The 22,664-nt window shown below is 41.9% G+C and overlaps 1 protein-coding gene across 2 annotated transcripts; it reads right to left on the reverse strand.

Moving 5' to 3' along the window:
• Positions 1 to 1,927: 1,927 nt before the first annotated feature.
• On the reverse strand, positions 1,928 to 13,807 carry HEY2 (hes related family bHLH transcription factor with YRPW motif 2). Of its 2 annotated transcripts, none has more exons than XM_046677109.1 (5): positions 13,607 to 13,807; positions 11,563 to 11,641; positions 11,348 to 11,431; positions 9,008 to 9,089; positions 1,928 to 5,045 (listed from the first exon to the last, which is right to left on the reverse strand). In XM_046677109.1, the coding sequence occupies exons 1-5, from the start codon at positions 13,687 to 13,689 to the stop codon at positions 4,360 to 4,362; spliced, it is 1,014 nt and encodes a 337-aa protein (XP_046533065.1). In that variant the 5' UTR covers positions 13,690 to 13,807; the 3' UTR covers positions 1,928 to 4,359. The 2 variants fall into 2 exon arrangements, with proteins under 2 accessions (XP_046533065.1, XP_046533066.1); XM_046677110.1 differs by lacking the exon at positions 13,607 to 13,807 and adding an exon at positions 11,810 to 13,570.
• Positions 13,808 to 22,664: the final 8,857 nt, after the last annotated feature.

The raw sequence follows: 22,664 nt of genomic DNA on the forward strand, positions 1-22,664 counted from the left end.
CTATCTACTCCATAGGACAGTTATGAGGCTTAAATGAGAGAAGAGATTTCAAACACTCAGCATGGAGCTTAGCACAGAGAACAACCAGACAGTATTAGCAGTAAGGATTACATTTTATTTTCTTCTTTAGACCTGTGACTTACAGCGGGAGCTGGTTCTGTCAGTTATACCAGAGGACCCAATTCCCTGACCAACCCCATTCCTGCCTGTTCCTTTGAAGTTAGAAGAGAGGGAGAAAGTTGCCCCTGGTACGCAGAGAACCATTTCTCATATGCTTCTGGCCCCTCATACAAGATGGTCTATGGAAGCTTTTCTTCTTTTTAAGATCCCCCATCCGAGTTCAAAGACTTATCCCTCCAGAGGCTATGAGCTACAGTGACAGTTTATGATGTCATGTTTGCTCAAACGCTTTGTTGTAGTTGCTGAAATATTCACAACATCGGTTATTGCTTAGATCTTAAAAGAATTACAAGAGGAAGTCAAACTCCATTCTTCAGTAAAATGCAGAACTAGGAGTAGTCCCACTGGGCAATTAAAACATGAAAAGCTTAAAAAAATACATTTATCTTTAGATCATTAAGCCATTACAAAGTCAATCCAGATTCTTTGGCTGGGCCCTGATCCCGAGGAGATATTTTTATAGTCAGCTAAATCAGCTTCATTTCTCTAGCTAATCTCTAGCCATGGATTTTTTAAATCACACATTCGAGTACAATATTATATTATAATATTGCCTCAAATCCAAGATGCATTTTTGTTTTTCATTTTTACTCTCTGGAAATTGGGATGTCTTCTATCAATGTGTAAAGTTATGCCGCGGTGGCACTTTTCCTTAAAAACTGCCTGAAACCAATAGTATATATTCCAACTGATGGAGTCAGACTCTTGGAAATATGGAACTTTAGAATCATCTTGCTTTGTGATAATGGTACTGAAGGTGATTCTCTTACTTTGTGTTCACTTAATTTTTAGCAAAAGAAAGATAATCCAAAAGGCTTCATGAAAATTGATGCTAGCTATGTACGTGTGGATCCTAGAGCCACCACTCTAGTTAATAGTTGGATTTTTTTGTTTCAATGTTACTATAAAAGGCCCTTAGATTTCTTCAAATATGATAGGAAATAGCATTTCTGTGATAGCAAAAGACCCCAAGGAGAGCAAAAAGCCTCTGGACTAGTTCCCAGAATCCCTTTCCTCACTCTTGGGGCCCCTCCTTCTTTTGAGGGTCCCTGTGAATAGCCGGGGTAGCAGCCACACCTCTGTCAGGCTGTGGGATCACACTTTCATGCGCTACTACACACCATGCAACACCTGATGTATACAGCACAGTGCTGGGCACACAGTAGTTATTCAATAAACGCTTTCTGGCACACTGATACAAAACTGTTCTAATTAGGCATAAATATAGCTTTTAACATTTGGGGAAAACTAAATTTCTAACAATGTCCTCTTTTTTTCTTACCAAAAAATCCTTTGAGTTAACTTTGAGAATAACTTTTACACAAATAAATGCCATCAATAAATCAAACCACGAAAGTTCTTTTTCCCTTGAACTATGAGAACAATTTTTTTTTTTTCTATTTTGGTAGCAAACATGAAAATTACCACTCCTAAAGGTGGAACACCACTTTCACAAAACATTGGCTTGGAGATGAAAAACTCAATGGTAAAGGTAATAGAAAGAGGGAAATATGATGTTAAAAGCTTATGATGTGAAATGTTGATCAAGGACCAATTAACTTTAAATGACATAAATTACCGACAATGATTATCTTTAGGAACACTGACAACCCTTAGCAACTATGTGGCAAGTTGGTTTGCAAATATTTTAACCAATTAAATTGAAAAGTAATAACCCATATGTAACTGGGAAAAAAGAAATATAAGAAAAAAACAAACAGAAAGAGAAAGAGAGGAGAGGAGCAAGGAAGGGGATTTATCTTAAAACATTTAATCCAATTTTTAAAAGAAAGAAATTCCTGATCTCTAAAACAGTTTACATTCCAAAAAACGAAAAGAAATTCTTTGAATGCTGACATTACAATAGGCACAGAATCAGCTATGAGATCCTAAACAAAAATTATTTCTATGCCTGCTATCCACAAATCATGATTAAAAAGCAAATTTCAAATAGCACTAAATCCATTTTATTTGCTACCTAATTCCAGCACAGCTAACTGAAGATACAATAACCATGGAGTTCACAGACAGGAGGAACATGCTGATCTGTTTCTGCTCATTTTTTTTACCCACTCACAGACAAAAGAAATTAGATAAACCATGCTTGATTTTTCAAAACTGAAATAATATAAGAAGCCTCCCACTTTTTTCATATAACTTTGAGCAAAATTGATATGTATAATAAAAACATTACTTTTTATTCTTTTCATATGTTTGGCCCAATAGCTTTAGAAACTCTGAAATAGTGTCTTTTAGGCTTCATTCAAGAAAGAGGAATATCTGCATAATTTCTACAGCATCTAACAAACTTTCCATTGAGGTAGATACAGAGGATTTATCATCAAGAGGCACATATATGCCTACCTTGTATGCATGTGATGTTTCAAAAACACTCTACAAGTGCTTTTGAGTTACAAAATGTGTGACACATTCTAGCTTAGTAGCCTATGTTTGGTGCACTATTATTTGGAGTTCTGGTATTTGCACTTTTCCAAGAACCATGGTTAAAAATAAAGGGCAGAGGAAACTGATCACTTCCTGCCTCCAAATCATGTCATACCCACCCATGCTTAATTGATTTACAAGCTCAGATAAATGCTATTTTCAAGCAAGCTGTGAATTATATCAAATGACTTTGAAAGAGAAAAAGAAAAGCCATGGCTTAACTTATTAGTGAAGGAAGGCCTTACTTAAAATTCATGTCAACTTTCCATTCTGCAAAGTAAATCTTCCACATAAAAATAGTCAAAAAGGACTTCATTTAATTAGTGACATGTAGACTTTTGCATAGAAAAAGGTTACAAAGTAATGCAAAAAAAAACTAGGTACAGTAATTTTAAAACAAATATTTAAAAGTATACTTTTGCATAATGTTTAACATTCTCATAATGTTTATTGCTTTCTCCACACAGCAGAGAAATGAAGTGCATAATAATACATGCTGTGTCTTTATCTTTCAAACATAAAATCTCATGTGCTCAATTTCAATGTATTAAGAGATTATTTTGTCATTAAACAAAATAAAAAAACAAAACCAAAACACTATTACGTAGCACTAGTCTAGGCATGGACAAAAATAATTTATGTACATCCCTTGCATACATTCATCTTGATTTGGGATCAAATGCAGTTACAAAGTTTAACACAGAGCGTTTCAAAATTGTGGCTTCTCTCTTCCCAATGCCCTCTCCCTGTCTCATCACTTCCAGAAATGCAACTTCTCCCCAAAAGGTGACAAGAATAGATAGTACACGTTATCAGGACAAACTGAAGAGGACAAATATGTAAAAACAGTCCAAACTGAAACTGAATAAATTAATCTAAACTTTTACAAAATGGCGAGTTTTCCAGTTGGCATGAATCAAAGAGCCTCTGGTGGGACACAGTAGACAAATGCTTCTAGGTGCACTCTGTAAACGTGTGGTTTACATAAAGAAGCACCATCTTTTGAGCCATGAACAAAAAGTGCCTGGGGGTTTGCAGGCAGAGCAGAAATGCTTGTTAATCTGAGCATTGATGGAATAATTGCTTATACCAATGCATTGCTAAATGTCACCTGCCACTTGGCAAGTCTGAACAGAGAAAGCAAACTAGGATAAAACTAGGTCTTTCAAGTTGAAAATTATTTTCAGCAATCCTTTTGGCCAATAAAAACCTGTTGGTTTCAACAAAGTACTCATCTCTGGCATTGTATTAAAATGTCTGCAGCCTAATGCAAGACGCTTGTCCCTTTCCTTTCTTAACCTAACCTCTATGCTCTTCTTTACTTGTGCAATGTTATATGTTCAGAAGAAAACTTTACTAGCTCAGGCACTTATGAAACACGAATTTTTTTCCATCTAGTTTCAAGAGAATTCAGTCAGGGCATTTTCCTTCCCAATCACACATACTGATGCACTGCTGGATGGAACGGTCCATATGTTTTCCAGGAAACTTTTAAATGGAAACAAGGGTGAAGTTTTCAGAAGTTGCTGATGTCAGTTACCAAGCTGCCTTAAACAAAAAAGGAGAAAAAAGATAATACCACATTTCCACTTGTGAGGTTTGTGTCTCAAATAGCTTTATTGCTCCTTTGTGGATCTGTAGACATCTGTATGGCTACTTTCGGGGTGCAGAGGGTTTAAGCTGACTCAGAAATGAAGGACATTCAGTTACTACTGCAAGAAGTCCAATGAAAACTTAAAAAGCTCCCACTTCTGTCCCCCACGGTCGGTAAGGTTTACTGTTTGTTCCACTGCTTGTCTGCTGAGGACTGGACGTGGCTGAAACCGACAAGGGAGGGCTCAGGGCGGTGGCCGCTGCCACCGCTGCAGCTGCATTTGGGGGGAGCATGGGGAAGGCCCCTGCGAAGGACAGCGGGAAGCTGTGCGCAGCTGCCGTGGCTGCTGCAGCGGCCGCATGGACAGTGGCTGAGAGGGACAAGAGAGAGGTGGAGAGAGGTGGCACGCAGGGGGCGACACTGCCCGTCGATGGCATCCGAAGGGCAGAATCTGCGTGGGCAAAGGTGGCCGTGAGGAGAGCGGAGCCGTGGGCAGGAGGCACTTCTGAAGTGGTGGACAGGCGGCAAGGCGTTGACTCCGCCGCATGGAGTCCGTTGGGTTGGAGCAGGGCTGCGGGGAGATGGTGGAAGGCCGCTGCCCAGTGGTGCGGATGGAGGGGGTGATGGTGGTGGGCCAAGGAGGAGGTCATGGCCGCCGCCTCCCGCTGCGAGGCACACGTGCTGAGATGAGAGACCAAGCGCACGCGCAGTGGATCCGAGGAGTCCAGGCCCTCCACCGAGCTCAGGTACCGCGCCACCTCTGTTAGGCACTCTCGGAACCCGATGCTCATGAAGTCCATGGCAAGAGCATGTGCATCAAAGTAGCCTAAGGCAGGGTTTGAGCACAGGCGGACCAGAAGAAAGAGTGAAAAAGAAAACAATACCATTACTAAGAGTAACTACCACCTATGTTCCACTCTGTCCTTCAGAGATTTAAGTAGAATGATGATCCTTTCTGAAAACATTGTCAGCTACTTAGGGTTGTAATGTTTGCAGAAGTTAAGAAAGCGTACTTTGCAATTCACTTGTGCAATTCACAACTCGGGCAAGGCTATAGATGATAGTTGTCCTTGCAACCAAATGTCACAGTGCAGAAAAAATTGAGACCATCTGTGTTTCAAACACTTTGAGAAAAAAAAAAGGTATCTTTCCTTTTGTACTGTGGGATAGTGAAATTCCCTACAAAACTTGTTCATGCTAACACATAGTGCCAGTCTCTCTGTCTCTGTCACATGAGTTGGAGATTAAAGGGCTTATCTGAGACACCCTCATCCGCCTGGCGTTTATAACAGAGATGTGAAATGCATCTTAGCAGCTTGAGGGCTGTTTCAGAAATGTGCTAGAATCTCATAAATGCTTCTTGACTCACAGTGTTTTTTATCCACAAAGTGAAAACGTCTTGTCATTACTTTGTATGAAAAAAAATTGAGAGAAAAATGGTTTTTAAAAAAATTTTGTTACTAATTTGAAGATCTTATTTTTCTATCAGGCAATATAAGGCTCCTTTACTGATATGAGATTACAATAACTCCTAGTTTTCCTGAAGTTCAAATATATATTTCCCTCATTGGTTAGCTTACTTTTTCCTGGCATCTACCCAAGAAAAAAATGCATATTAATTGTGTTGGTATATATGTACCAATACCCACACCTATGGTTACTAACATAAAAGTGGGTGGAGCTGGGTCACATTTATGAGAATCACTTTTTTGTGCAAAGATAATATATTAGAATAGAAAATAGTAATGTCTGATTATTATCAGTGCCAATTTAGGGTACCGATGATAATCTGACACTTGGGGAAATATCACCAAATTAAATTAGTGACCTCTAATATGTATAAACATATCCTTTTCAGATTCTTCCTCATTTGCAACTTTTTTTAAAGCAATTTTCCAATTAAAATTTAGTCTACTCACTTTTGGGATGTGTATATACCTAAATGAGAAATATCAAACAAGGTTATTTTCACCTAAGGCATTTACTACGTTATCTTTTTTTTTTTTGCAGATCGATGCATTACCTGTTTCATTTAGCATCTATTAATAGACTATCTTATTCTATAATCAAAGCACTTTAGAAAACAGTCACAATATTCAAAGTCCTAAAGCTAGAATTCCAACAGAAATTTGGAAGTCTCAAAAACGACATCTGGGGCAAAAATATACACCACTAAAACAGTAACAACAACAGTCCAAAGCTGATATAAGAGAATAACACGAAATGTTGAAGATCAGCAATAAAAATAGTTATCATCCCAGGACTTCAGCGTAGTTAGCAACAAAACCCTGGGATTAGCAGGGAAAGCTCTTCCTGAAGAAGACGCCCCCACGGAAAGATTTCACGTAAGCGCCCTCAGCGTTCTCTGGAGGGCTCTGCAGACTTCCAACTTCCATGAGAAAAGGAGGGAGTAATCATCAGAGTTGACAGAATCCAGAAACCCAGAGAGATTTAGAAATTTAGGTTACTGTACTAAATTCTCTCGAGGAACTACTTAATACCATAATAGACTGCAACAAAGAATGAACCAACGGAATTGGAACCCCAGGAGCTTCCAAGAACTCTCATGGGTGGGCATGGAGTAATTAAAATTTATGGTTTGCCAGCTATATGTTATTACATATGGCTGAGTTCTCTGTTGCATCTTAAGGAATATAAATTATGTGGTTCCCATCCTATTGCTGAATGCAGAGGGAAATGATGATGAGCAGCTGTCTCCTGTAACTGGATCTTGGGTCAATAATAATAGCACACAGGTCCGTACCACTTCCTCTGTGCCCTACAGCTTTAAGTGAATAAACTCACAACAACCTTGTGAGCCGGACACTATCACTGTCCTCATTTTACAGGTGAGGAAACTGGGGTTCAGAGAGGGTTAGTAATTTACCCAGGGTCACAGAGCTAATAAATAGCAGAGGCAAGATTTGAAACCAGGCAGCCCAACTGCAGAGTCCATGACCTTCGCCACGGCACTATGAGGACCCCATAACCATTATGAGTCTTGGACGATGCGGGCCCACACTGCCAGCCTCCCTTCTTCAAGGCCCACACATTCTGCTGTGTATGACCTAAGGACCTGGCAGTGAGCCGATGAGCATGGAGCCTGCTTGGAAATGTCTGTTCATAAACTATTCTGGGATGAATTTTAGGACTGTTCAGGTAGCCAAGAATAACAACCAAGATGGAACTTAGTTTTTATAATAAGGCATAAGAACAATATTACTCTTTAGAAGTACAGCTCATGCCAAATATCTGAAACCCTGATAAGAATTCTTAGCCTTGTGGCTCACAACGCCAAAGGAGGTAGAGCAATCAAACAACCTTTCTCGCACCATCAGAAATTCAGTCAGTCTCCTAATATCCTGAGGGAGCAAATGCAGAGACAGAATCACGGGGCTGGGGAGGTCTTTAGAGCTCAGAGTGCTAGTGTGGCCTCACAGTGCAGCAGAGCACTTCTGTCTCAGGTCAAAGGCGAGGCAGTGGCCAAGCTGGGCTGGACGGCTGGCTTCTACCATTTCATCCAGTTCTCTTCTCTATTATGGAAGAATGCTTGCATCCTATGGTTGGGGTTACATTTCGATGAGCAGAAAACACAATTTCATGCCCACTCATTCAGGATGGTTCCTTGAGAAGTGCAACTGAAGGTAAGTGACACTGTGTGGGCTTCCCTGTGCAGTGACCACCCTCCACCTGACACAGGTAAAAGATGGTGAAGGGCAGGGCTGGGTCCCACAGATCCTCAGCAGCATGGCCCTGCTGGAGTTAAATACTGAAATACTTCCATACCAACAGGAGAACAGCTGCCTCCCTCCAATGCCCTGCCCCTGCTCTGATCTACAGCAATCTATGGTACTGTCATAAAAGGCTAATGTTGAGCACAGAGACACGTCCAGGGTGTAGTTACAGCGCTCAGCCCCTTGTGGTACTCTGTCCTTACCCAGTCGTCAAATATATTGAATAACACCCTTGGCTATGATGAATAGCAAAGGCTTAACCTGAAGGGCGAAAAAGATACAAAAGGGCAAAATCAAGTCTAAGTGATGTGTGAGAAGTGGATAATGAAATCTGAATGAGTATTACAGCTTTCAGGATCTCAAGTCTATAATTTTTAGCACAAGGTGACGGTCTCTCCTGACCCCCTGGATATCCTTCCCCACATCACTATCCAGTGCAGAGGACTCCTCTCCAGGGCACTGGGCAGTGGGCACCTGCTTGTCTTTGCTCTCCACAGGAATGACTGCTCTGTGCATGGTTTCTAGCACAGAGATTCACTACCAGCACTTCAAATGTTCTGTCTGCTCTAAATCCAAGACCGACCCAAATCTGCAAACAACAATGAAGATAATTCTAGAGTCACTTCCTTTGGAATAGCTGCATTATATTAGGTCCCAGCTCTGTTTGAAGGGGGGCTCAGGCGAAGGGAAAGAAGAAGAGGTTGCCTCTAACCTCCTGTTTATGTTTGGGTGTTTGTTTTGTCTCTCTGCACAGATTCCAGCATGCGCTTCTGAGGTCCCAAACAAATCTCGGACCAGGCTGCCGTGAATGAAGCTTTACTCCCACAGTATTATGAAAGCAAACACAAGCCCAGGGTCAAGTGCTTCTTTTGTTCCAGAAGTTCTTTCCCACGAGTTCAATCCTGCCATTAGCATTGATTTCCACGGCTTTAATCTGGGATCTCCTATCTCAGCTTGTTAAAGAACTCTTCAACTATGACTTCCCTACAATCTTAGGGGGAAAAAATGAAAAGAGAAAGGTGGGAAGGGGGAAAAAATGAAGTCACTAACTTACCTTTACCCCCGGTTGCCTGAAGCATCTTCAAATGATCCACTGTCATTTGTAATATTTCAGCCTTTTCTAACTTTGCAGATCCCTTAATAAACAAAGAAGAAAGTCTTATAAGTCCTAGGGAAACTAATTTGGAATATTTTACACTGAATTTTCAATTTTCCCTCCCACTAGAAAATTTTAAATTAAATTTTTTCACAGAGAAATCTGAATTCTTTCCAAACTTTACATGAAAACACTAATTACTGTGTCACACCTAATGACAGATACTTGCCATTTTGACTTTTAAAGACTAAAAGGCATAATAAATAATTTTATCATAAGAATAATTATACTCCTAAGTATACTCCAAAACTATTACAATTGCTAAAATCTCAAACTTTGCATCTAATCCCTACCTTGGTTAATCATAAACTTTATTTTATTACAGCACATCCAGTAGTCTTAAATAACACTGAAGCCTAGGTCGGGTGAACCCAGCTCTGGAGGATAAGGACATGGGATCTTAGAAAATTATTGTTAGGAGTTTTCAAAAACAGAAAATTCTGTCTTTACTTTTACGTTTTTCTCCCTAATAATTACCAGCAGGTGTCACTGTGAATTCCAAGACCATAAACAAGACGGCAAACTGTACTACTTATCTAATAAGCATCATAAGTGCTTAAAGATATTTGAACCCTTTAAAATAGTTCTTTATAAAATTGTCTTAGAAATGTATTTTTATGTCCCCCCTCCTTAAAACAAGGCAACCTCTGGAAACCAATTGAAATACAAATGTGCCACCTCAAACGGTCTCAGAGGGCTGTGGGTGGCTTCTAATTTCCTGGAAGAGCTACATAATTAAATCAATATGTCTTTTTGAAAAGGACATTGAAGTTTATTTCAGGTTCCTATGCTTTACTTGTTTGGTGAAAATTATCAGCACCCCGTCCGTGGCGAGAGTGCCAGAGTTATTTAAACTGCTCGAAAGAACACTGTTCTAATCATATTGTGACAGGGCCAGCTCACTAGGGTCGGTAGCCAAGTTCAGCAAATGGGAAAGCCTGTGTTTATGGCAACTGACTGCCAAACAACTGAGGCCAGCTTTTAAGGTTTGTTTTAAGTCAACATTTTAGAAAAATGTCCAACAAACCAAGAAAAAAAAAATCACCAAACTGACTGTTCCTCATAACTGTAGACGTTTTGGCACTCAAAGTAAAAACATCACTGATGACTGGCATTTTCATTTTCAGCCTATTGTCATTGAAAATGCTAGTAATCAAAGCTAGAATTTCCTTACTATATTTAGCTTATCAAAGATAGTTTCAGCATATAGAATGGGTGTCTCTTTTCTCTTAAAAATGTATAATCCATAGCATATTGCATCTTGTACTTCTGTCAATGTTCAACTTTCCATGCAGATGGACAGGAGTTTCAGTGAAAGTGACTAATAACAAAACTGCAGTTTCTGGATAATGTCCAAAGGCATTGTAGGGCTTGCTTTATAATGTTTGTGGTTCATGAACTAAACAGCAAAATGGAATAAACAAACAACTGCTGTCTTATACCCTATTTGAATTAAATTGAAAGTATTTTCAACAAGGGTATGATCCCGTATTCTTTGAAAGATGCTCTTAGAAGTCTGTGCCATTAGCCATGGCGGCAGGAGAAACCAAACTTTTCCAAAACGACAAAGGAAGATTTAAACACTTGGCTTCCTACTTTTATAACTGTGCAAAATCTTTTTTTTTTTTTTTTTGTAAAGGAATACCTGAATTCTGAAAAGGGGCATTTATGGCTAGTTTGATTTTTACCAAACTTCCAAAAGAGATGCCCCAACTCAAATATCATTCTATTCACCCAGCGATTAAAAATGAAACCAAGTGGCTTGGTAAAGAAATTTTATTATTATTATTAGTTAGGAAACAGAACTAGAGATGTTACTTCCTGGGCTTTGCTTACTTTTAAAATAGAAAGGCTACTCTTTTTTTTTTTTTTTTTTAACAGTTTGAGACAAAGATGAAATTTCACATCTTTTTTTTTTTTTTAAGAATTCTACATACGGCTTGGTTTTAAACAAAACCACTACTGGTATTCATAGAAAGAAGAGAGAAAGCATGCACACTGTTACCCTTCAGGGGAAAATAAGCTGAAGAATGGGAATGGTTTTCAACTTCATGATGGATTATGTTTTTAATAGTTTTGCCACAACAAAGCATTTTATTGAAATAGCTGCTCTGTACCAGATCAGGGCACATACACTATTATTTTAATGAGCTTTAACAACAACCCACATTCCCAGATGAGAGAATCAGATTTTTTTGAACTTTTTGGTTGAGGTGGTTAGGGCTGAGGGTAGCTTACTTGTTTTTCAAAAGCGGTTGGCACCAGCCGTCTCAACTCAGATAAACTGTTATTTATCCGATCTCGACGCCTTTTCTCTATTATCTATCCCAAAGAAAGCAAAACAGCAATGAAAGTTTATGAATACACACATGATAAACTTCCTCATAATGGAAAAATACAACTGTTACACATTCGGCTGGATTACATGAAATAAAAAGAAAAAAACCACATACCCCTCTCCTTTTCTTTCTTGCCATAATTTGAGATGTTGTTGTTGGAGAATTCGATCTAATCACAGAGCTAGTACTTTGCCTAAGAAATAGGAAGAGTATGTCAGGTGCCGAATTAACATAAAAATGCTTTCTTCTGGGCACTCGATGGCACACATTAAGTATTCAGAGAGATGGCACAGTTCCGGTCCGTGCGATTTTATTCTTAATTCTTGCTTTACCCTGAACATACTTTGCATTCAGCCCTTACCTTTTTTCAGGTAGAAATCATGCCCCGCTTTTTTTTTTTTTTTAAATTTTCAGGATTATCCAGATGCCAAATCCATTGGCAAAACCGCCCCTAGACTTTTATTTGGTTTCCCAGTGAAATAATCATGGGCAGTCAGGGTGAGAAGTGAGCTATTAGTACTGCCTAGTTCCACTCATAAACGTTTCTTCAAAGTCATCTAATCCCGAATAGCATCACCCCGCCTCTCTCCATCAGACACAGTGAACAAGGCAAAGCTATTTTAAAATAAAGGCCATGCTTAGCACACTATCGAACAGATATAGTCGTCACGTCAAACTGTTGTCCCTAGACGCAATGTTTAAAGTAAACAGAAGTTATCTATTTCCAAACTTCAATTAGTCATATCTCACAACAGGAAAAAAACCGACAAATTTTAATGTTTTGCAGACTAATCTTCCAAAAGAATGCCCCGGATTAAATACGCCATTGGTAGGGAAATTAAAATGAGATCAACTACGAGGGAAATGTTTTACTTTGAAAATGAAACTGTAGGTGAATCTCTCTCAGCCTTCAATCTAAGCTTAACGCTCTAGAAGCTGCAATCCATCGTGAGTTTCCTAATGAAGAGATATTTTATATTGAAAGCTCAACCAACCAATATTTTGTCACGTAATTTTTACGATCCTTTCTAGTTTGTATCTGTTTCTCTTCATAATTCATGGAGACTACGCTTCTTTCTGTTCTCAAATTCTCCAGGTTCCTGCTATTTGTTCTCCTTCATTTTAGAAATGTTGCACACACCGGGTTCTTATTACCTCACCTTCTCACTTCTGGATCTTATTTCTGAATTCACTGTCCCCCTCATTCCCACCCCTTTTCAACGGGTTTCGCCTTTCACATGACACATCTTCTGTTTTTCAGACCTCATTTTCTAAGATGACACAACAACACTTTAATAATTCGAAGTTACTTTGCAAACAACGTTTCATGTAAATATCTTTGCGTTCGCTGATGTCAGGCTTTGGTCTGTACGTATTAGAACGACAAAATTGAAATAAAATCAGTTTTCCAAAGGCAGGAAGAATTTTGCTCGTTGAGTGACAGATAAATAATTAAGGTGCTTCTGGGGATGCCAATTAGAAGCAATTATCACTTGACCCGCCTTGGCACTAAAATGCCTCGGTAATCTCCCTCTGTCACTGGAAAGTGGAGGTCTGGCTTCTGTGATCACGACCCCGATCTTTTCCAGATTTAAGAACAAGCAGTCAAAGAGACGATGCCCTAAACGATCCTTACATCTGTCACTCACTCTCCCGTCAGCCAAGCCACACACGGCCAACCTGGAAAGCTCAAGCTACTCGGCCTTGACATCGCAAATTGCTTTCATTTCTCAAAAAAAAGCAAGTCATTTCTCAAGTCCCTTTAAAAGTAAAAATCAATCTGTTTCTCTTTTCACCCGGCCCATGTTGAAAGTGCTTCCAAACACAACTTCAGTGGCGGGGGCGTCGCCGGTCTCCGGGACTTGCCTGTCCGCGCGCCCCACGCTGACAGCCGGGGACCCTCCCTCGCCCACTCCTGCGTTCTCTCTCAGCCGCGTCCCCCGACCTCTCCGCCCCACCCCTACAGCGAAACCCGACAGCCCTCGCCCCACCCCAACGCACGCTCCCAGAGCGCCCACCGCTCCAAGTTTCTGGGGCAGAACTTTCCCCGCTCCGTTAGGACGCGCGGAGAGGAGCCTCGGGATCTCCAAGGAGCCGCTCGTGCACAAAGCTCCCGACGCCCCGGGCTCCGGACAGCTCCCGCCGAGCGCGCGCTCACCCCAAGTAATTGTTCTCGCTCCCCACGTCGATGGTCTCGTCCATGTCGCTCTCGGAGGTCGTCTCCTCGCAAGGGCGCTTCATCGCGGCGAGGACCGCGCGGGCGCAGCGCCCTCCCCGCCTGCCTCCTCCCTCCCTCCCTCCCCGGGCCCGGCAGGCGCGGCTCCGGCGGCGACGCGGTCGGCTCCTCGCCGCTCTTTCCCACGCCGCAGCCCAGCGCGGCCGCAGGAGCCGGCGCCGGCCACGCCCCCCCCGCGCGGGCGGGGCCCCCTCGCCCGCCTCCCGCGCGCAGGCTCCCCCGCCCCCCCGAGCAACGCCTCCTCGGGGGTCGGCGTGGCCCGCGATTGGCTGGGGCGGGGGGGCGGGGCCGCGCTCGCCAATGCCCGCCGCGGGGCTCCGGCCCAGGCGTGGGAACGCGGCCGCGCACCTGGGGCGCTGGAGTCTGCGCGCGGGCGGGGGGAGGTCGCCGGCGGCAGCGGGGAAGCGCGCGGGCGCGGGCGCGGGCGCGGCGGAGGCGGAGGCGGGCCGGCTGGGGGTGGGCTCCGCGCTCGGGCTGGGGCCCTCCTCCGCTCGCCGCCGTCTGCCGGTGAAGTTGCGGTCTTGTGTTTGAACACTAACCCCAAGCGCGTGGCTGAGTGTGAGCGAGCGTGTGTGACGTCGGGAGGCGCCGCGGCTTAACCGAAGCGCCCCGCTCGGCTATCCCTTGTCTGGACCAAAAGTGCTGACTGGCTGACCCTGGCGGTCACATTTGCTCTCTGGGGTTTTTGAAAACCTTAAATCAAAGTTGCTTTTCTCTCTGGCAACTCCCGAGGCTCCTTCCGCGGCCTCTGGGCTGTGAACAGATAAGGACGTGAGTTTCCCCGACCAGGTACTTAACCGCTGGCGGTCGGAGGGTCTGAGAGGTCGGCCACCCTAGGACTTTGGATTTGCTCTCCATCAGTTATTTCCATTAGGCCAGTGGGGCTGTGGAGAGTAGGTCCCGCCGAGTAGCCCGTGGGCTGCGGTTGTGTCTACTCTGGTGGCAGGCAGGACTAGAGCAATAGTGCGGGTATTTCAGGGCACAGTTTTAGTCGTTTTTCAAGTTCGACTTTTTCGGGCTTGGAGTATCCAGATAATTGCAACTCTCCACTCCCCCTGATGTGTGCAGTCGCAGCGGGAGAGTTAATTAGGATTCCGGACGTGAAAAAATCGCTCTTGGAAGTTGAATTGTTCTAAAGTACGAATTCGTGTCCAGTTTTTAGAGCATTGAACAACGTGGGTTGTAGAAACTCTACAAGAGCTTTCAAAACATGTTTTCAAGCTGTCTTTTTTCTGCATGCGCCGCGGTGCCTGCAATTTTGGACAGGCTGCGCCGGTGTGCCTCCGGAGGGCAGGAGCTGAGCAGACCGAGCGGGCGGCGGGTCGGTCCGGGTCGAGCCGGAGACTCCCCTTCGTTGCGCCGGGACAGCTCCGTGCTGAGTGGAGAAAAGCCTCTGAGAAGGGGGCGTCTGTCCATCACCACGGCCCTCCGCCACGGACGGAGTCATATTTGGGGGGATCTGCTTAGGACGTCCCTTTGACGCTCCATTCTCTCTCCACGCAAGACCGGCACGGGGCGGAGAGGAACAGAGGAAAGGATGCGACGTGAAAGGACCGGGCCCGGGCGGAGGTTGGGCTCGGGGAGAGCAGGAAGGACCTGCAGCCAGCGTGTTAAGCCCTCATTAAAACACAAAACCCCTTCCCCACACGCCCTCGTCTCTTTTGTGCGGTCCCCACCGCGGTGCCTGCAATAACCGTGTGAACAGAAACCCGAAACGTTCCATCCTGACTTCTGAAAAGTAACCCCGGGCAAAGTACACAGTTGGCGGGGGCCGGACGGGGCCTGGTGGGAGTGGACCAGGTCAGGTCAGACGGCGGGGCCGCGGGGGGCGGTGACCCCCCTAGCTCGGCTGTCGGCCTCAGGGCGGGTGGCCGGCCCGCTCAGGTCTCCGGGCCTCTGCTCGCCGCCCCGCCGGCGGCCTGAGCGCGGTGCGTTGAGCTGAGCCGGCGCGGCCCCCACCTGCTCAGACCTCTCCAGACGCCACCCCCTCCAGATCCCCGCGCCCTGCGAGTGATGAGCCCGACGCGCGCGAGGTGCCCGCTCCACCTCCAAGGCGCATGTGCCAGTGGCCAGTCCGCACAGGCCACAGGGGAACGCGCCGCAGCCGGCCTGGCGCGAACTCGACCAGCACAACTTTCAGCGAGGGCTGCAAGTTTCTCTGAAAGCGAACGCCTACAGGTGCAATTAACGTTTGCCACGCGAGCAAATTAGCCGGCGCTTGCAAACGCCAGAGGCAAAACCTGAGATCGTCTTGAAAGAAAAAAATTTTCTTCCTCACTATACTAGTGTATTTGATTACAATAATTGAAAAAAATTTCAAAGAGGGAAATGGTTTGCTTGCAATAAAGTAGCAACTAAAGTTTTTGCATATTTTTCTTTGAAGATAACCGCTGTACCATGTTATAAGGAAAAATATAGCGGGAACGTTCGAAAAGCACACTCGGAGTTAATGTCTCAAAGATATTTTTTAAGCAAAGAAGGTCATATTTTAAAAGCGTTTAGAACAGTGCCTGGTACATGGTAAGCGCTATATAAGTCTGTTAAATACACAAGAATGCAAAGGGCAAAAGACTGGAGTTTTGAACACTATCAAAAGAATAATATGCTCACTTATCTGCGAAATACTTAATCGCAATTAGGCAGCACGAGATTTTTCAATTAGCTCTACTCCTCTCAAGTATTCCATTTGCCTATGCCCAGGTCAGGCGCCTGCTATGGTCTGCCTTCCACTGAAAGTGCCTCTCGGATCAGAGGGAGAAACAGAGGGAGGAAACTCTTTAAAACGCCCGAGCATACTTAAAAACGGTCGAAGATGGTCGGGGGAGGGGAGAAGGTGTGGGGGTGGCGAATGTGGAGAGAAAGAAAAGAGAGAATGAGAGGAGAACGGCGGGATTTCAAGCCTCATCGCCCTTCAGCTACATCCTTTTCAGCGAAAGTTGGTTGCAGGCTTACTGAGAGACCAGGCAGAAGAAAAGATGTCAGCGCGCAGAGCGAGCCGAAGTTCTTTCCTTTTCAAAGATTTGTACAATGAGGTAATTAGACCGAAAGATATGAGGGACTTTCCTAGAAACGAAATGCCATTAGGAAAGAAAGCCCAGGACGACGGATCTAAAGGCAATGGAGGAGGGGAGAATCGACCGCCTTCCCAAAATTGATCATCCCGTCTGTGTTCCGCGCATCTGCGAATGCCGAGAACTGGAAACATCCGGCTCAGCGGTCCTGATTCCGCTCCCCAACTCTTCCCCCACCCATTTAATGTAAAGTTACAGTTTTTGCATCTGTATTTATAAGTCTGGGGATCTTGACCCAGTATTATCTTGTCCCACAAAATTTGAGTTTTGTGGCACAAAATGATGAAGTGATTACCTTGCTGTAATTCTAAAATTCCCCTTACAGCATTTTGGACACGAATCTGGGATTTTTAAAAAAATTCTTCTTGGTCTGCTTTTTTCTTAATTAGAGCACTCTGATTTTTCTAGATCAATTGTCAGACTTTGTTATTTGTGGCTTCTCTGAGTCCTTTGAGATGCTGCTTACAGTTACTTAAAAAGCGTCAGCCTCTCCAGTGTTTGGCTTCTCTTAGAAAGTCACCAAAGCATGACACCGCTTTAAAAAGTGTTAACTTAGTTTCTGGATGAAATACAGGCAGCTGTTATTTAAAGACATTTATGTTAGTCTGAGAAGCCCTCTCCCCATAGTTCAAATCGAGAAGTCCAATAATTTGCCCTATCTGAAATGTAATAATTATTTACACAGCTTTCTCTTGCAAAGGGAAGGCAAGCATGTTGCCCTGAGAACTGCTAGTCCATTTGCAATTGCTGGGGCAGGTGACAAGCACGTGCATCTGTGGGCAGCCTTGTTGGGCTGCCTTCCCTCCTTACAAGGCTATTGGGATCTGGCAGCTTTAAAGTGAGCGAGAACGCTGGGGCCTGAGAGTGGAGGCCAAGGGCAAGATCCTTCTAAGTTTGAATACCTTCCTCCACATCAGGCTGGCGGCATGCAGGCCAACTTAGGAGCACTGTGCAACATGTATTTGCAAACCAGTAAAGCAAAACAAACCTGAAAGCAAGGGCAAATTTGAGCCCACCAACCTTGAAGTCATCTATATAAAGGGAACTGCTTCACCGGTTAACACTTATTCTTGCCTGGTCAGCCATGCGAAGTGCATCGAGTTTCTTGGCTTGCCCCAGTAGGTGCTACTTATTTGTTGCATCAGAAGCTCCAAGGTAGGAAATCTTAGACCCAAAGCCCCCTTTCCTGGAAGTTAGAATGTTTAAATTGACCTCTGTTTTTAAGGGGTAATTTATTTGGAAGCTTTTATTTCATGAGTGGTGTTATTACTGCTTAGCACATGCCCCAGGATGAAGGCTGGTTTTATTGCCAAACCCTTGAGAAGAGGGTCATATAGCTAAGTAATGAGTTTTCATAACCCTGTGAAAGCAAGTCAGAAGATAACTACATTCACTATATTAACTTCCTCTTTGTGAAAGTTAAATTGATGTTGGCAGGCTTTTCTTTTAAGGAAATTCTTTGAAATTTCTGTTTTCTTGAAGTTGGTTTGATTGGCAGGTTTTTTCTCTCTCTTAAGGATACAGTTAGATATATTCACTTCTCTTGTGAAAATCATCTTTTAACAAACTACATCCGCATCCTCTAGAATAGTGCCTGACTCGTAGTGGTTACACAATAAATGGTTTGGAATGAATTTCTTGTTGAAATTGATGACCTCCCAGCTTCTTTCCATACATATAGAATTTAGATACATTGGCATAATGAAATAGAAATAATCATGAACTAAAATAAATGAATAAGTGAAGAGAATATGCTTAAATATCAGCAGGAAAGCATTTACAGTAAATGGGCCCTTAGTTCAGCCCTGAGCTTCCTGGCAGCCAAGTCAGAAAGAGAAACATAGTGAGTTTTCTTATCATAGTAATCAGAAAAGAGGAAGCACAGTGTTTTTCAAAAAAGAAAAACTTTATCCAGTCACTGAATTCTAAAAGAACTACATGATTGCCTTGTTCACAGACTTTTAACATTTTATTTAATTATTTTCTTGGTTTAAAATTCTTCAAGTATCTATGTTAATTATAACATGAACAATAACATTCATATTATGCATAAATGAAGACAATAGCTTTTCTTCTAATAGCTCAATAAGCTATCTACTAAGCTCTCAAGATTAATTAATTGATATTAATAGGACCAGTGCCTCACAGAGTTTCCAAAATGTGGATTCTCCATAGGAAAGTTTCTGCTTTCAGTTTTAGAAAAAAATTCAAATCAAAGATTCCTGGATCTAGTTGGTTGGCATTACTTGATGAAAGTGAAAGAAAGAGAGAGGCTCTCCAGATTTCTGAAATAACAGCTTTGGAAATTTTTAAGACTAAAAGTATTTCCCACTAGAATGCAAATGAACATCTATGTTTTCTTAATCCTCTTATTAGAACATTTTTATTAGATGTGTGCATATTCATGCCCTTATCTGCTTAGTTTTAAATTGATAAATGACTTTCTGGGGGGAAAAATCCCCTTGTAGATTGGAAATAAGAAGTTGCTAATTTTAGATTTTCTGTGGAAAAAAATACAGGCTATTTTTGGGCCTTCATGCTTTGCAAACCTATTGAAGTATGTACTTTACAAGAAACAGAAAAATAGCAAGTTTTTTTTTTTTTCCTTAACTGGGCTGTATTGGTTGTAGTGGATAAGAATTTCACTAATTCTTGGTATCTATTGGTTGAAAGGAACAACATAGAAGTTTGGGCTTTTTCCTGGCTTTAGCCTTTAAAATAATTTAATAATGTATTGGGAACATTGGACTAAAATTATTTTACAGATAGATTTTGGTCTTAAGTAATAGCTCATTCCATTTCTAGGAAACGAAAACTTAAAGAAAATAACAATTCTTTGAGGAATTGCAATAGTCATCAGGGCAATGCAATCTCTTTGGAAACATGATGTCTTGATGCTTAGCAGAGAGCAGCCAAGCTCAGCTGCAGCATGCAGAAGGGCTGTGCACTGTGCCTTGAGTATGTAAGAAAGATGCACTGTATGTTTCCGTAGCACTTTTAATCTGAGAATCCTAGGGCGGCAATGAGTCATGAATCAAAACTCATAGCACTGCAGGATTTCCTTGTCAAGTCTGGCTATCAGGATTTTGCTACAATAACACTCTCAATGGGAACATTAATAAACTCTGAAAATAGAAGATCAAGATATGAACAGAAAATAGAAAACCAGCATAAACTATGTATGTGGGTATATATGTGTATATCTATCTACAAATAGATACAAGTGTCTATATACAGATAGATAAAAAGGCACAAAATAATTAAAAACTTTTTAATTGACATGACTTGATTGTTAGTATATAAAAGGCTATGGTAATATCTGGCACAAGCCAGTAGCTCAAGTCAGAGAGGAAAATGCTTCATTTTGTAATTAAACCACCATTTGTAAAATGGAATTTACAAATTTTATAATTTTTGTATTTTCTCTATTTCTGAAAATTGCATTCATTGTATTTCAGTTTATTTTAGATACCGAAATACCTTATCTTTTGTGTATTCAATCATCTACAATTTAAATCAGTTTCTTTATGCAATGTTTGAGATGTGGACTCTTAGAAAGGCAGGCTTTAGTATTTTGAACCTCGTGGTGCAATGAGAACAAGACTGTTATAATAAAGGGTTGGGGGAGTGATTCTCGCTAGTATTCAGGTGGAATACCTGGAAAATCTTGTTCTGCTTGCATGAACTCATGAAATATTGATAAATTCACCACTATATATTTGTGCACATAGATTCTAGTTGAGATAACAAAGGTGTGAGCAAAATTTAAAACTGAAAAATTCTAATGATAAATTTATTTTTTTGGAGTGTAAATTGGGAAAGAATGTCCACACTTTAATTTCAACAATGAAACACTTTGTCCTCATTCAAAAATGTAGTTTGAGAACTAATATGTTGGGAACACCACAGTGGGGGACTAAATAAACAGAACTGTGGGGGGAAATGATCTCAGAATGAAACGAAAGAGATTATGGGCAGAGGTCACTGCCAGAAGTTAGTGTGTGTACTTGAAAGTAGGAATAAGGCTAACTCATTAATCACGGCCTAAATTTTCAGAGCGTGCCTTTCTCAAATTTGCTTGTTCTCATTTCCAGGCCACTAACATATTGAATACCAGCTCTGAGCAATGCTCCCTGTTAAGCAGTGTGGGTGCTACCTGGTGAATAAGACTCAGTTTTTGCTCTCAGGAGGTAGCAGAGGAAATAATATGGGAATTCAAACAACTGTTGTACTCAAGGCTAAAGTAAAAGAAAAACTGCATGCTATAGTCATAGAGAGAAAGAAGATTCACTTTTAAAGGGAGATTTCATCAGTGGCAGCTCCAACATTTTTGTGTAGGATTAGAGGCAGCAATCCTGTTGGAAGGGCAGGAGTGGCCCAAGGATTTTAGTCTTCAATTTCCATTTATAGAACAGACACACTTTCTATTTAGATATTATGTTTATTGGGATTTTTTGTATTGCTGTTAAACCTTATGATAAGGGGGGCAGGTGTCTAACCCCTTATCTATCCTTTGGTGCAATCACAGGATTAAGGGAAAAAGTGGCATTTGAGCAGAGCCTTGAAGGATGTCCAGAATAACTATGGTCTTCGACACAGTCCACTTTCTTGGAGAGGGATCAGCATTTGCAAAGACACACGGAGGCTGAAGAGTGCAGGAGATTCTAAGGGAAAGAAAGGTGCTCCTGAGCTGGAGAGAAGGAAATGGAAGAAAGGTGGGTAGAGGGAGAGAGTTGTCCTGGGGAAAATGAATTAGGCTGCGGCCAAGTCATGGAGGAGCTCGCATGCCAAGCTGGGTGTCCTCTTAAAGTCATTTGAAAATCCCTGGATGTTTTTAGGAGAAGTGACATATTTAGAGCTGTAATTCGTTAGATTGAGCCACTCAAGTTTCTTCCTCGTTTTAGTTATCATCACTCATTTGAATTGAAAACATAGTCGAAGAAAAATTCCAGGACAATTTGTCTTTATAAATGGAATTTTTAATATTCTTTGTTTCTCAGTGCAAGTCATTTAGCCACCAGAAGAGCACTGGCAGGTAGGATGTTGACTCCGCCCTTGTGAAATTCATAGTTTTAGTTGAGTTCCTTGGGCTTATTTAATATGACCTGATTTAGATGAAAGAACATGTGTTCACCTCCTGTTTTGTGGAGTATTCCCAGAATTATGCCAGGACTTGCACATCAATATTTACAGATTTGTTTTAAAATCTGCCATGTCATAATTAAAATCAGCACACTGTTATACTCTCAAGGATTAAGAGAACTTTCTAAAGTGAGATTTTCAGCTTCGCTGACTTCAAAGTAACACATAGTATATGAACACTGCTAGCTGTCTCAGATTTATCCAGATCAAATACTTTCAGTGAAAGATTGAGCCTTGATTCTTTCCTGCTACTTTCTTGCTGAAAGAGAGAAATAGGTTAGAGTTACTTTTTTACAGGGTACATAAATAAATGTTCAGGGATGTTACAATTCAAATGTCATTTAACTATTTTTAGACTCATAAAGTTACATCCTTTCCTGAAAGACCTTGTTGAAATGAAAGTAATTTGCATTTAAATATTGAATATTAAATCAGTAAACAGCATTAATGTTTAATGGAGAAACACAAGACAGCCTTAAATAGTGATTTTCTTTTAGTCACTGGATTGCAAATAAGAATAAAACAAGGCTCCTTTTAGTTAGCAAAGGTTAACAAGGTAGGGCTCCTCTTGAATCAGAGTGGGAAACTTGATATGCAGAGATTTCCCATTGGATATTACCTTATGTCCAGCTTCAATCCATTGATCAAGCATCTAGCGAGCTCTTCAGGGAAGTCAAAAGCAAAGTAACACGTGATTTTGCCCTCAGGGAGTTTACTATCCAGAGAATACATTAATGATTGAGATAGCTGCCATTTATCAAATAATG

The sequence above is a fragment of the Equus quagga genome, chromosome 11 (assembly GCF_021613505.1).
Source record: "Equus quagga isolate Etosha38 chromosome 11, UCLA_HA_Equagga_1.0, whole genome shotgun sequence".
Lineage (NCBI taxonomy): Eukaryota > Metazoa > Chordata > Mammalia > Perissodactyla > Equidae > Equus > Equus quagga.

Coding starts and splice junctions, on each gene's coding strand:
- HEY2 (XM_046677109.1), bottom strand. CDS start 13,689: ATGAAGCGCCCTTGCGAGGAGACGACCTCCGAGAGCGACATGGACGAG. Junction 11,642..13,606: donor AGCGAGAACAATTACTTGGG/GTGAGCGCGCGC, acceptor CCTATTTCTTAG/GCAAAGTACTAGCTCTGTGA. Junction 9,090..11,347: donor CAACCGCTTTTGAAAAACAA/GTAAGCTACCCT, acceptor TTGTTTATTAAG/GGATCTGCAAAGTTAGAAAA.